Raw genomic sequence first — 14,137 nt, 5'->3', positions numbered from 1 at the left:
TCTACAAGTATGTCTATGTCTAGATATTTAAAAGTGCCTCTACTTGGTTAGGATGCAAATTTTCTTGGTCAGGGTTCATCAATTCATAGCAAAGGGGAGAAAACCGGTGCACGCCAATGCTCGCTCTCTAGTACGGGCTACCGCTTTGGAATCATTATTCGACAAATCATAGTATACAGACGAAATATCGTCGAAATATCGGGGTTATGAGTTGAGTTTGATTTCCCAGGAAACTTTTCAACTTGCCCGGCGCAGCCGTTCCTCCAGCTCAGTAGCTACACTTTGGCTCTGGACCTCCTCGTAGCAAGGCGGAGGTTCAGCGGGCTCTGGGCCCGCTTGAGATGCCCTTCGAGTTTGTTCTGGCGCCACGGGCGCCTCGCCGACAACAGTGCTGTTGCTGGAATTTCCGGGACCCTCGTAGGCAGGCAGTTCTTCTAGATGTACCGCTGACAGGTCTACACTTCGTAGACCGCGGGCACCATCATTTTGAACCTCGACAGCTTGCTCTAGTCGCTCCTTTATTCGTTCGAAGTTGGTGTGGAAGTCAAATGCCCCTCCCTCCTTGAAAGTCACCTTGATCTGTACGGCCGGTAGGTTGGCGGAGATACCACCGCCAGGGACAGGTTGAACGAGAGCGGTCCAGACATTGGGGCCGAAGAAAGGCGCGGAGACATGAGAGTCACGGACGTGGAGGAGAGGAGAGGAGAAGGATTGGAGGGTGTCGGACTTTTGGGATGGAAGGTAGACGAGCTAGTTCCACGACTGTCAGTATCAGAGTATTTCAAGTAGTGGAGATCTGCACGCAGCGGTCAAACGAACTCTTTGGTTTGTGAGATGGATACAGCCAGCGCTGCTTTGGATTGATAAGCTCTCGGGCCCCTTGTAGTTGGGAAGCGGCGTCAGTGCAAGGCTGGTGCGGGGAGGCGAGGAGTATATCAGGCGTTCGTTTGGCAGACGAACGAAGCCTTCCTGGTCATTCAGCATCACCCAGCTACGATGTGTTAGTTAGGCATGAGGGATGTTCTTATCTTGGCGCCAACAGTAGACTGCCAAGGGAGGAAGGGGGAATCCTCAGGCAAGGCTAGGCGGACTTACTTGATAGACATGCTGATAGCAGATAGTCATGCGACTGAGGTTAGGGTAGTAGGGTTGATAGGGTGGTCTTGGGGTGGGGGAACTGGGAAATCGAGAAAGAGGATAAGCAGTTAATCGGCCGATGGGAAGTAAGTGAGACCAACAAAGGAACAAAGTTTGAATATTGCAGGGTCTGGAACCCTCCGTTCACAAAGGAGGAGAGGGGAGAAAGCTGATCCTTCGAGGGAACCTTAGGGAAGGCAAAAAGAGTTGCGGGGCAGGCGGGGAATTCCATGGATATTGCTGGCTGCTGGTGTACATAGCTGCAGCTGCACCAGTAGTAGCTGCATGACCTTTGAGCTCCCCAACAAACGCTACTCTATATATGGAATACTACTAGTAGTAGTAGTATATTATGCTTATGCATCTATGAATATTGCTAATCTGTTGGGAAGTTTGTTCCCCCTGATGTGCGGAGTTAATGAATAATGAATAGTAATGGACGTGGGGTCACTATACGAATACGGATATAAGACAGTGTTTTGAAGTTTGATATCCAAGAATGTAAATGAATTCAAGTTGTCAAAGATGACACGAATAGTAGAAGTAGTAGTAGTAGTAGTAGTAGTAGTACTAGTACTAGTACTAGTAGTAATAATCATAGTAATAGTATTACAATATTCTTATTAAATCCAGTTCTATATAACCCATACTAATGCAAATTCAACGGTTGTGTGGGTTCTAGAAGCGTCCGAAAAAGACGAAAGCGCGCTAAACTTCCCAAACTTTCCGGATTTGAGCAACTTTCACCTCGCTCTTTCGCCCCCCGCCCAGTTTCTCCCTTTCTCCTACTCTATTCCCCTATCGAAAGCTGCAGAGTTACCAAATCTCTTTGCTTCCTGGTACAGGTATCACAATAAAAGCGAGACGACTTCGCGCCTATCTTCTGTCGACCCCAAAACGAAGCGGGTCCAAGCTTAAGGTCGCGACTAATTTATCTCCGGGAACGCCGCTCCATGTCAAACCCTCCGACCCTGAACTACTAAGCCTCCCCCTCTCCTCTACCCTTCCGACCAATTGTCTTCACGGAGCCTTCTACAACTACTCATCTAAGGCACGGTCGGAACCATGGGAAGAAGCAGGCGTACATTCCACCCCTCATCGGGTGGCTGTACGACCTGGTCCTGTGGAGTTTCTCTGTGCTCATCGACCTCTTCTTCCGCGAAGTGCATCCTCGCGGGTCATGGAAGATCCCCCGCCGAGGTCCTATCATTATCGTCGCCGCCCCTCATGCGAACCAGGTATGTCATGCGCGTCCTCGGAACCTTGTGTTTTCAGGTTGCCCCTCCGCAATCAAAGCTAACCATGTCGATTCCCCCAGTTCGTCGATTCGCTCGTGCTCATGCGCGTCATCCGTAGCGAGGCCCATCGCCGAATCTCATGGCTTATTGCAGAAAAATCCTTTCGTCGCAAGTTTATCGGCCTTCTCGCGCGGGGTATTGGGACGCTGCCCGTTGCGCGCGCAATGGACAATTTGAAACCCGGTACCGGCACCATATACCTCCCCGACCCTATCAACCAACCGACCCTCCTGCGCGGTGTCGGCACCAACTTTGAAGGACCTGGATTTGAGACCGAAGGAACAATTGCTCTGCCGACCATCAACGGAACCTCCCACAGTACGGCGATCGCGGAAATCAATGGACCAGAGGAGTTGGTTCTCAAGAAGCCTTTCAAGCATCGGGACGCTCTATCGCAGTTGACCGGCCGCAAGGACATTGACGAGGACGGACATTTCACCGGAGAGTCTGCCGACCAGGACCCCGAGTTTAAGGGCACCAAATTCAAGGTTGCCCCCCCACGTCGACCAAACCGCGGTTTACAAGGCCGTCTTTGCCAGACTGAACGCCGGTGGTTGCGTGGGTATCTTCCCCGAGGAGGTAGCCACGACCGTCCGTCTCTTCTGCCATTGAAGGGTAAGGCCTATTCGCATATTCTGATTCTAGAGTGGTTTAGTGCTAACGTATTTATTTAGCTGGCGTTGCGCTCATGGCCCTCGGCACTCTGGCGGACAACCCAGACTGTGGTCTCAAAATTGTCCCCTGTGGTATGAACTACTTCCATGCACATAAGTTCCGCTCTCGCGCTGTGATCGAGTTTGGAAACCCGATCGAAGTGCCCAAGGAATTGGTAGACCAGTTCAGAGAAGGCGAGCGTCGCGAGTCTGTGGGAGCGCTCCTGGATATTATCTACCAAAGCCTTGTGGCCGTCACCGTTACTAGCCCTGATTATGAGACACTGATGGTAAGAGTCACTCTCGCCTACCTTGGAATTCTCGCGATCACTAACAAATTATAGGTCATCCAAGCTGCCCGTCGTTTATACAACACCAAGGGCAAGAAACTTCCTCTTCCAATGGTGGTGGAGCTCAACCGTCGCCTCGTCACAGGATACGCGCATTTCAAGGACGACCCACGAATCGTCAGTCTCAGAAAGGGTATCGTGGATTATAACAAACAGCTGCGTATTTTGGGAATTCGAGACCACCAAGTCAACTATGCCAAATTCTCCATCATTCAGATCATCGCCACCCTCATTTATCGTCTGGGCAAGCTCGCTCTCCTTACCATTGGAACCCTTCCTGGCCTGGTGCTATTTACCCCGGTTTTCATCGCTACCAAGTACCTGTCGATCATCAAGTCCAAGGAGGCACTGGCTGCTTCTAGCGTCAAGCTACAAGGCCGAGACGTCATGGCTACTTGGAAACTTCTTATTGCTCTCGCTTTTGCTCCGGCCGTCTACACGGCCTACACAGCCGCTTTCACTTATTGGACCTACAGGAATCGCATCCAGGGCTTCATGCCTGACTGGGTACCCCTCTGGCTGGTGGTGGTGATTGGCGTGGTTCTTTTCCCCACGATCAGTTTTGCTGCCCTTCGCATTGGTGAGGTGGGAATGGACATTGTCAAGTCACTTCGCCCTCTGGTCTTGTCCCTCAACCCCTCGCCGACGAACCCTTTGGTGAAGCTCCGACAAACCCGTGCAGCGCTTGCCCAGCAAGTCACTGAAGCTATCAACACCATGGGCCCAGAGCTATTCCCAGACTTCGACGCTGCACGAATCGTTTCCGGTCCATTCCGTGAACCAAACCACGAAGAAGCTATTGAAGACGATGAGCCAGGGCTCAAGCGTATTCAAACGGCCGATCGAAGCGAGGGATTCTCGTCCCAGGAGCCTCTGCCACGCAACGAGTCATTCCACAACCTAGCCAATATCGGATTCTTCTCCACGAGACCTCCTAGCCGCAACCGGAGCCGTAGCAGCTCTGCTGGGCCCCGACCTGGCTCGCGACATGGCCTGAAGCCGCTGAGTCCCATGACTCCTAAAGATCCATTAGATGATGTCAGTTCGCGAATCCGAGATGCCATGAGAGAGCGTGGGGAGCGCCGACGCCGACGAAGCGAGGACGGAAGCTGGGACATGGCCAGCTCGGGATCACGAACACCATCCAGTGGCGATGAAACACGAAAGGATCTATGATTTGGTGCTACGGTGGCTTCTCTTCTTCTCCTCTTTATTTTGTTTGGACCCCAAACTTTCTCTTGTCTTGACGAGTGTCACAGCGGCGGTGCTTGACATCAGAGGCATCTACATAACCATTGGAACCATTTGAACCATTTTGCTGCGTTTATATAACCCCTCTGCGAGATATCCCAGTTGCGTTTTTTGTCTATTCCTGTTCCTGTTCCTGTTCATGAATACTCCAATGACATAGAAACATGATTATGAAAATGTATTGGTACTAGTACCTAGGTAGTGATCCCTTGAATTCAAAATTCAAGTTTGTAGTTACACCGAGGTTAACCAAAGTCTTGGTAGTTCAACCGCGGACCTCGCCACCAACGGGGAATGGTGCAGCCTGGCATCGCCTCGCCATAGCCATACCTTTTGCGTACTACTATTTATTTTGTGCAAATTACAAGGAACTACTAGTACTAGTACTAATAAATATATCGCATTTCCTCTTTTCACGTCTGTCTGTACTAGTATCATATATTCTCCCATTCCGACCCCACTCGCATTCGTATCGACTCCAAGGCTGGTCTTAGTTCAATTCAACTCCGAGTCTGACCACGTTGCCCGCTGCATCCGTTCCGCTCTCGCCTTCCCTTTTTCTTTTTTTTCCCCGCGTCACATCCGAAACCTCCGATCCTGTTCAATCCTCGTTTCGCATCATGACGGACTCAATACATTTGTCTCGTCTCCGCAAGTGGTTTCTCGCCTCCCCGCCCATCGAGTTCGCCATCACCAACCTCAAGGAGCTCCTGATCGGTGCGCTTCGACAAGGTCCCATCCCGCAACATGTCGCTTTCGTCATGGATGGAAACAGGCGCTTCGCCAGATCACATGGAATTGAGACAGTGGAGGGTCATAATCTGGGTTTCGAGGCATTGGCAAGGGTAGGTGGTCTCTCCTAAGGCCGGAGCGAACAGGCTGGGCTCGAGGACTTGACAAAGTCCAGCTTTCCCCAGTCGCAAAGCTAACGGATTGATTCCCTAGATTCTCGAGGTCTGCTACAAGAGTGGGGTGAAGGTTGTTACCATATACGCGTTCAGCATTGAGAATTTCAAGCGATCCAAGTTCGAGGTGGATGCGCTGATGGATATGGCGAAGGTGAAGCTTTCACAAATGGCACAGCATGGGGACTTGCTAGATCGATACGGAGCCAAAGTGCGCGTCCTCGGACGACTCGACCTTCTCAAACCCGACGTCCTGGCCGCCGTGAACAAGGCAGTCGACCTGACCAGCCGCAATGGCGACCGCGTGCTGAACATCTGCTTCCCCTACACCTCCCGCGATGAAATCACCTCCGCCATCCGCGAGACCGTGGAAGATTACAGCACGCCTCTTAAGTCGACCAATGGAGCCGGTCGGACACCTTTCTCCGAATCCCATATCACGCATAACATCCGGGCGCAGAACCTGGGGACGAAACACCACGATACGAACAGCGACTCCGACTCTATATCCGCCGAGTCTTCCACAAACGAGGACGACCCCATCCTACGAAACGATTACCCCCACCGAGTCTATGATTCCGGCTCGTCATTCTCTTCCTCCACCACTCTTCACCTCGGCCAGCAAGATGGACACCCTCAGAAGGGTGCGACCCAAGGAAACTCGCCCGAACCGGCGTTCATCTCCCCCGAAACAATTACACGCCAAACTCTGTCCGATCACATGTTGACCAAGGGTACTCCGCCTCTGGACATGTTAATCCGCACTTCGGCCGTCGAGCGACTGAGCGACTTCATGCTCTGGCAATGCCACGAGAACACCGAGATCGTCTTCTTGGACGTCCTGTGGCCCGAGTTCGATCTCTGGCATTTCCTGCCCGTCATGCTCGGCTGGCAACGCCGCATCTCCAAGTCTCGTCAGAACCCGGAGGCTGAGGGCAACTTTGCCGGAGACAGCCCGGAGTCTAGCGAGGAGGATTTGGATGCCAGGGTCTTGCGTCAAGGCAAGGTGAAGGGCATTTAGAGCATGTTGCATTTATTCTCTTCTCTCTTTTTATTATTATTTCCGACTACCCTGTTTACTCTTTTATTTTATCAGCATCCAGCGGTGTTCGTGGCGTTTGGCGACCCCGACTGATCATCCTGTTTCCATATACCAAGCATTAGCAGCGTTGCCTGCCATTGTCTATCTATGCATATCATTATTCACCTCACATTATCCATAACTGCATGAGAATAGAGTGCCTGTTCGCCCGTGGTTCGGGACTTTCCAAACTTATAATTCGAGGAGACTACTTTCGTATGCAATACTAGTATGAGTAAACAGCTGTAATACTGCAATACTTTTAAGAAATTGCCAGTAGCTACTTCAAGCTGTCTAGATTGAATACACACTAGTATTCTAGATATTCAACAAAACTTATTCTCATCAGTATCTTCTTTCTTGGATTCATTATCATGAAAAATCACTTTCCTCTATCGTATCATCATTGCATACCCCGGTCCAAGTCAACACCAGTGCAAGCAGACCGGGGCTCGAAGAAAAAAAAGAGCAAACACAGAAAAGTCTAAGAGAAGAAAACAATAGAAAAGTCCAAGGGGAGATGTAGATGTAGATGCACGGAATACCGCCATGAGGAATGGCAGTGTAACCAGGCAAATCACCACATAGCACAAGCATTGCCCTCATCGCTCCGAAGCAGGCAGAATGGCAAGGGCTATGCAATCAAAGATCGAGCACCATGATGGTATGGGTCGATATTGATTTTCTACTTTCCATGGGCATGTGTTGCTGTTGTGTATTCTTGCTTTTGCGTTGCAAGGGGAAGAAAGATGTGAAATGCAAATTGGGGGGTCATTTTCCACATCAAGCAGTGGGGAGAAAATCACGGAGGCGATCAGAGAATAGTGCCAAACCTAAACCAACAAGGAAAAAGGAAATAGTCAGTAACGGGTATCGAAGCAACGAAGAAGATGATGAAGAGGAGGAAGGTTTGGATCTATAGAAGAGCGAAAAACCCGCGCATTGGTCAAATGCCAGGTTCGAAAAAGAAGAAAAAAAGCAGGGACGAGTGCTGGGAAGGATATTATAGAGATACATACCCGAAGGTCTGCTTGATGCTGCGCACGTAGTACAGCTCCCAATTCTGCTTGGTGACATCCTCCTGGCCGACAGGAACACCGGACCAGGAGACACGCAGCTGGGTGACACCGTCAACGTCGTTTTGGTCGAGGTTGATCTCGAGGGTACTGTAGTGGTCGGCAGGCCACTGAGCGAGGCGCCACGTCTGAATGATCTGCTTGGGGACATCAAGCTTGACGAACTCGCCGGAGACGTTACCATCGAAAATGGCGAACTTGCCGCCAACCTTGGCGCCGTCCCACTGACGGGGAGCACCGCGGGTGAAGGCGGCGATACGCTGGGGGTCGGTGAAGGTGTTGTAGAGTTCCTCGGCAGTGGTGCGCATCTCATCTGAGGCGGTCACGGTGGTGGTGTTAACAGCGACCTTGCCGGTGGTCGAGGTGGTGGTGGTCGCGGCGGGGGCATCCTCCTTCTTGTTGCCCTGGGGGTGGACGGTGGCCTTGGGGAAACCGGCGGACGGGTTGACGCCGGGCGCGTGCTGGAGATCCTTTGCGTGCTCGGAAACCAGAGCGTTGGTGAGCTGGGCCAGGGTTTGGCGGAGTTGAGGCAGGATTTTCGACCGGACGAGGTCCTTTACGGGCTGCTTGGAAGAGGCATCTGCGTGGTTCTCAATCTCGAACTGGACAAGACAAACCCATTTATTAGCCTTGGGACACTTCCACGGCTCTGACTCCGGTGGGCCAGAATATTCAGGGGTTCTAGGGAACGTACGACGTACTCATCTTCCTCGGTGTCGTGGGCTACCTCGGGAATGCTGATGGAGCCGGTGACATCCTCCTCGTCCTTGGTCTTACCTATTGAACAGTCTCAGCTGCCAGTTCCCTCGAGGTTGGAAAATTGCAATCTACAAACCTGAATACTCTAGCGACAGCTTGACATCGTACAAGGTGATGACCTTTCCCTTGCGCTGGCTGACGTCTACGTCGCCATCCATGGAGGTCACCTTCTCTACTTTGGCGGACACGCCACCTTCCTCGGCGCTGAGCACAGTGAGGTTTTGGTCAAGCCAAGCGCGAGCCCAGGGTGCGGCATCCTTGTTCACCCAGTGCCAGTTGTTGGGGTTGTGAAGAACCATGATGAATGTTGACTATGGAAGAAAAATCTCTGAAAGGGATGATTGTGATTCGGGAGGGCCGAAAGAATTCTTGCTCCAGCGAATCTCGCCTTGTTTTTGTTTGAAAGGTGGAAGATTTTGAGGGTCTCTTGTTTCCTGTTTGAATCCCAAGCGATGCTAGGTGCTGATTGATTTCAAGTTAGCGAAAAAGTTCTCGCAAAAGCTTGTGTGGCGGGGTGAAGAAGAAGAATTAGGACAATTGCGTAAAGCAAAGTCACAAAATTTCAGGTCCTGGAGCGTATATTTCCGGACGAAAAGCTTTATCAGCAGTGCGAATGAATAAATCCATCCGCCTCTGACTGGTGCCAGCTGTAGTCTCATCATTTGAGTGGGTGGGTGTGCCTTTTGCACCCAGGTGGGTGAAAAGACACAATGGGGAAGAGTGCAGGTTGATGAGGGCAATTGGAAAAACAATGAAAACTTACAATTCAGACGAGTATATCCCCAATGAGCCTAGGATCAGCGATTGTGTGTAGAAAGGAAAAGGGAGTGTTAAGGAAAGAAGAAGGATATTTGAGCGCGGAAGACGGAAGCTTCTAGAGAGCGCACGTGACCTCGGTGGATCCCTTTCTGCCAAGCCAAGTCCACCTGTGCAGAACTATACTCCGTACTTCCTCCGTACTTCCTCCGTACTACCAGCCTATAATCAGAACTTGAAGATCCAATGGTTCAGTCAATATTTACTATGTATAAAAGCCCGGTTTGCAGCGAACGAATGGGGATATCTTAAAAGCACAATGTCATCACAAAGCTTCCACCCAAAATTTTCCTTCTGCCCTCTCTATTCTTGTTCCAATCGCTCCAGATCTTCCCACCCGTCTTCACCAAGTAGCTGTCCCTTCACTCGCTCTCGCAACTCTTGGATTTGACTACCGAGAGCCTCTGCCCATTGTCCCTCGACAGTGGCAACTTTTTCTTTCAGGTCAGAGGTGAGATTAACTTCCTCGTCGGCACGGCTTTGCTGCATGCTCCGACGCACGCCTTCTTCAGGCTCGCCTTGCCATATCCGCTCTGCCTCGGCAAGATTCCTATTCGCTCGCATCATGGCCGACCGAACCTCATGCAACAGACAAAGGAGGTTGGTCTGTGACTCAATGTACTGATAGCTCGATTTCTCGGCATGTGACAGCAAGGTATAGAGGTACTGCAGCGGGTGGGCGTGGTAGCTTGGATTCTCCTTATACTCATTCGAAGGAATCTGGACCTGGAAGCCATGTAGATTTTCGGGGATTTGTTGAACCATGACTAACAGTGATGGGGCGATATCCCAGAATGCCGAAAGTTGGATCTCCACACCGCGAACAACGTTTTGCTCAATGACGTCCAGGAATGATCCAAGGCGAGCAAGTGCCGATGTCTCGTACTGCACGCGTCGATCCATAGTATCCTTTGAGAAGAACGCTTGCGTTTCCCAGAGCTTTTCGTTGTTCTTGCTCTGCTGGTACGGCAGTAGTGCAAGGGCCTTGTACTTGTCATCGCGGCCGCTAACTAGGTCAAATGCTTCTCGATGAAGTTGCTCCCGTGCCTCGAATAACCACTTCAGCTGGGTCAGCTTCTCCAGAAGTTCGGGTTTCTCGTCGCCCTCTTCCTGAGTCTGATCTGGGGTCTCATTTCGTGCATCGTCGAATAACTTGCTACTCAGCTCGTCGATACAAGCGGTCGCTTTATCAATCCGATCTGTAAGGATGACGTGCATTGGCTTCAGAACAATATCCTGGTATGCATCGAGTTGGCGTTTTGCTAATCCCCTTTCAAGCCTATTCTCCTCGTCCAGCATGGCTGCTTCGGCTTCCGCAGCCTCCGCAAACGTGAGGCTTCCTTCCTGGATCTGGCTTTGAATATTGGCCTTGAATTGACGACGAGCCTCTTTTGACTGGCCTTGCTGCTCTTGTGACATTCTTTCAACATCCTCCTGGTATCGTCCTCTGGTAGACTTGATCTCCGAGAGGTCGGTGATTGAACGAACAATAGTCCTGTAGGACACAAGGTCCGGGTGGCTATTGTTGACTGCGGGATAGTGGCGTGGGTATGGAGGTGGCAGGGTAATCAAACGTGAGATATCCAGCTTTCGACTCGCTTGGAACTGCCCGTATGGGTTTCCATTCCTGTTTGTTGAATAAGGAGACATTTCATCGTGCAAGCCAACCTTCTCCGGCGGATACTCATCAGGTCCGTAAGCCGCAAAATCCCCAGTATAATGTGCGTCTGCATCATCGAGTTTCGAGGGTGTCTTTTCCGAGTCCCACTGCATGCCGTCTCGAGGCAATCCCATATATTTCGATTCTCGTTTTGATCGCTGTACTCGCCTCCCAGCTTCGTCGCTGCTGGAACCGGTTTTTGATTCCCACCAACGACTCGGTGCGCGGCCTCGAGAACTCTGTTCATCATTACTCATACCGAGACTGGCAATTGGTGATAAACAGGGCTGATAGTTGTTCCACCAAGCAGAATCAGGTCGACTTGTTCGGTTCTGAGGTATTTCTAGGGTTGGAGCTGGCCTCACTGGCTTCGCTTTTTGGATAGGCTGCACCGCAAAGAGCTTGCTAGAGACATCCTCCACAACGGCCGGGTCTGACTCCCAGACAGCAGCATATCGAGTGCGGCGTATCTGTGACTCGTTTATCATGAACTCGGTGAAAATTTTCAGGGCCTCAGCTTCGTTTACCGCAGCTGCTTCTCTCTCGATAAACTCCTTGTGTCGTTGCATGGCGTCCTGTGAAAAATTGGTGTCTTGCTTCATGATCGACTCCAGAGATTGCTGTTGCACCGCTTGCTGTCCTGGGATTCGGCGTGGTGACAATGGTTTCATACTTGAAATAGCTTCATTGGGAATATGCAAGATGTGCGAGACAGGGCGTTCTTCTGGCCCCCCTAGACAGAGCACGGGGGCGTGATTTAAGATCATTTGCAGAGTTCAAAGGCGGGGTGGGCAATGACTTTGGAGGAACTGCCCGTGGAACTTCTCTTGAATATGATGAGGAAGATTCGCCTTTTGGTGAAAATGGTGGTGTTTGCGCGAATGCCGCTGATGGCGCAACAGGGCTTGAATCCCACTTGGGTGTTGCATGCGAGGACTGGTCAGAGAAAAGGCCACCAGAAGATGCGCGAGATCGAGATCCAGTACGTCCATCAGATCCCATGCTGCGACTACTTTGTGGGGTGGCTCTGGAAGATGCGGGCTGGCGCATATGCTCCGGACTGGCTGTTTCATGGTCTGGAAAGACCAGATTCGATGGTTTGATTTGCTCCAACGAATCCGCCCAGGGATTCGCACTGCTAGAAACGGCACTGCGGATCTCTTCAACATTCTGACTCTGTTGGTTGCGGCGCTCGATTCTTCTTTCTCGGATTCCTTTGGCGCTAGGGTCTCGGATTGCTGAGCTGCGGAAGAGGCCACTTCCTCCACTTCCTGGTGTTCTTTGAGATTGCAATGGATCGTTGGAATTAGGATCATGCACTGGATCCTGATGTGCTCGGGCCTTGGTGGTATCAATAGAGAGAACCTCCGTTTCGGCAGTCGGGCGATGGTTTATGTATTCTTCATCTACCCAATCGGCCGGGGTGGGTGGGATACTACCAAGACCAGTACCGAATCCCGGCGCTCTGGGTCGATTTCTACTTGGTCCATGAACGGTTCGTGCAGAAGATGACTCGGATGATCCGCTCACACTGACTGATTTTGCAGGAGGTGGTCCTGGAGGAGGCGGTGGGAGTGGCATGCCAGGTCCCCAGCCACTGTTCGATGGAGAGTGGTTTCTCGTCTGACTGATTGCCCGCGAACTCCCTGCACTACTGACAACAGCCCCGGCCGATGCGGCCCGCCTGGATGCAGGCGGTCTTTCGGGTGCTCCCAGATGACCAAAGGACGGCCCGTTCATGTCTCCTCCTAGGGAAGGTGATGGAAAGGGTTGTTCGTAGTTGGATGATGATACTCTGGGTCTATGGTGCGGCCCAGCCGAGTTGTAAGGTGCTGCCTGGTATACATCGACGCGACTTTGCGAAACAGATCTCGATGCTGGATGACCTTGCGGCGGAGGTGGCGGAGGAGGTAATGATTGTCGAGAAGGTCCAGTTTCATTTCCATACGCCATGGAAACCGGACGTTGACGCTGCACTGAGCGCCTTTGATAGTCGGCCGGGACCTCAAATTCATTTTCTCGCGCAAAGCTCTGGGGTGGTGATGGGACCGAAGTCACGGCGATATTCGGGTTTGGCGATCCATATGCATCTGGCGACCCTCGATTTGGGTTGTTTGGAGGGGAGTACGGTGGGGGAGGTGGTGACAGAGACTCATCTACATTGGCTGTTAGCGAAGAAACTCTCATTGTCCATACCATGGGAAGGAATACCGACCTGCATACGTCCTCTGCTGCGATGCGACTCGAGGTGCGCTGCTAGACTGGTGATAGGGGGCTTGAGCAGGGCCACCGCCCATGGGACCCCAGTCCTGTGGGTTATAGGGAACACTGTAGCTCGCAGCCTGTCTGGATGCCATTGAGGATGAAGATGACGCAGATCTTCCATTTGCTGGGGAGGCGACATAGGGAGAATGACTCTGTATAAATGGGCTTGACAGCGATGTAGTTGACAGAGGTGTATTCACGGCGTGAAACTGAGGACCGCCTAAAGATGTCGTCAAGAGAGGCGGCTGAACTGCAAATTCTCGACGGCCGGGTGAAGGTTGATTGCCAGTCGTCGACGACGACCAGCCGGCATACTGAGGATTCATCGGTTGTTCGTTTGCCGCATAGTTAGAAGCCGTCCAGCTAGAAGAACAGGAATCAGTGTCGTGCAAATGTCTCGCGCGTTGCATAGGAGACTGGATGCAACGAGAGCCAAGAAAGCCAAGCGTACCTATTCATCGTAGCGTGTCTATCAATCAAGACAGAGCGCGGATTGAGGCCATAATTTCCTCGTGTCGGGCTGGGAGATGGAATGACAAATCGAGAGCGATAGGAGCAGGACAATCCGAGGCTCTCTGTGACCAGTAGAACAGAAATTCTCTGGAGATTCGCCGCAACTGTAGCGGAGAGCTGAGAATGAAAGAGAACAAACCCCCAGACCCTAGTCCATAGGGCCAATGACTGCAGATCCAAGAGCACGGCACGCACTCCACCGAGAGAGGGGGGCGATAGCTAATTTTGGAACACAAAGAAGAGTGTAATTCTCCTCGTGGGGAGGACGGTCACAGCGGGGAGGGCCATCTGCAGCTCTGAGGTTCTCATCACACGCGGACCCGAGTCCGGCGCTTATCGTCGTCGCTGAGAGGCTCAACGCTGATGTCCCCGC

At 51.7% G+C, this 14,137-nt stretch overlaps 5 protein-coding genes across 5 annotated transcripts; 2 read left to right on the top strand and 3 right to left on the bottom strand.

Annotated features, from left to right (window-relative positions):
* Positions 1 to 237: 237 nt before the first annotated feature.
* On the bottom strand, positions 238 to 1,106 carry N7509_010798 (GRAM domain-containing protein; the record flags this gene model as incomplete). Its single annotated transcript, XM_056635435.1, has 3 exons — positions 238 to 750; positions 820 to 991; positions 1,096 to 1,106. 3 exons carry the CDS (start codon positions 1,104 to 1,106, stop codon positions 238 to 240), a joined length of 696 nt encoding a protein of 231 aa, XP_056486055.1.
* Positions 1,107 to 1,789: 683 nt separating this feature from the next.
* Positions 1,790 to 4,614, top strand: N7509_010797 (putative glycerol-3-phosphate acyltransferase Sct1; the record flags this gene model as incomplete). The annotated part of the gene is made up of 5 exons (XM_056635434.1): positions 1,790 to 1,808; positions 2,122 to 2,375; positions 2,456 to 3,050; positions 3,110 to 3,378; positions 3,433 to 4,614. 5 exons carry the CDS (start codon positions 1,790 to 1,792, stop codon positions 4,612 to 4,614), a joined length of 2,319 nt encoding a protein of 772 aa, XP_056486054.1.
* Positions 4,615 to 5,309: 695 nt separating this feature from the next.
* On the top strand, positions 5,310 to 6,615 carry N7509_010796 (undecaprenyl diphosphate synthase family protein; the record flags this gene model as incomplete). The annotated part of the gene is made up of 2 exons (XM_056635433.1): positions 5,310 to 5,534; positions 5,635 to 6,615. The coding sequence occupies 2 exons, from the start codon at positions 5,310 to 5,312 to the stop codon at positions 6,613 to 6,615; spliced, it is 1,206 nt and encodes a 401-aa protein (XP_056486053.1).
* An 843-nt stretch (positions 6,616 to 7,458) lies between these two features.
* On the bottom strand, positions 7,459 to 8,809 carry N7509_010795 (AHA1 family protein; the record flags this gene model as incomplete). The annotated part of the gene is made up of 4 exons (XM_056635432.1): positions 7,459 to 7,591; positions 7,695 to 8,353; positions 8,446 to 8,528; positions 8,587 to 8,809. 4 exons carry the CDS (start codon positions 8,807 to 8,809, stop codon positions 7,459 to 7,461), a joined length of 1,098 nt encoding a protein of 365 aa, XP_056486052.1.
* An 820-nt stretch (positions 8,810 to 9,629) lies between these two features.
* N7509_010794 (uncharacterized protein) lies at positions 9,630 to 13,661 on the bottom strand (the record flags this gene model as incomplete). Its single annotated transcript, XM_056635431.1, is given in 3 exon segments — positions 9,630 to 11,719; positions 11,733 to 13,142; positions 13,202 to 13,661. 3 exon segments carry the CDS (start codon positions 13,659 to 13,661, stop codon positions 9,630 to 9,632), a joined length of 3,960 nt encoding a protein of 1,319 aa, XP_056486051.1.
* Positions 13,662 to 14,137: the final 476 nt, after the last annotated feature.

This window comes from Penicillium cosmopolitanum (assembly GCF_028827165.1).
Source record: "Penicillium cosmopolitanum strain IBT 29677 chromosome Unknown utg000009l:1.0-9042332.0:1.0-9050551.0, whole genome shotgun sequence".
NCBI lineage: Eukaryota > Fungi > Ascomycota > Eurotiomycetes > Eurotiales > Aspergillaceae > Penicillium > Penicillium cosmopolitanum.
This window is presented reverse-complemented; position numbering and strand designations above follow the sequence as displayed.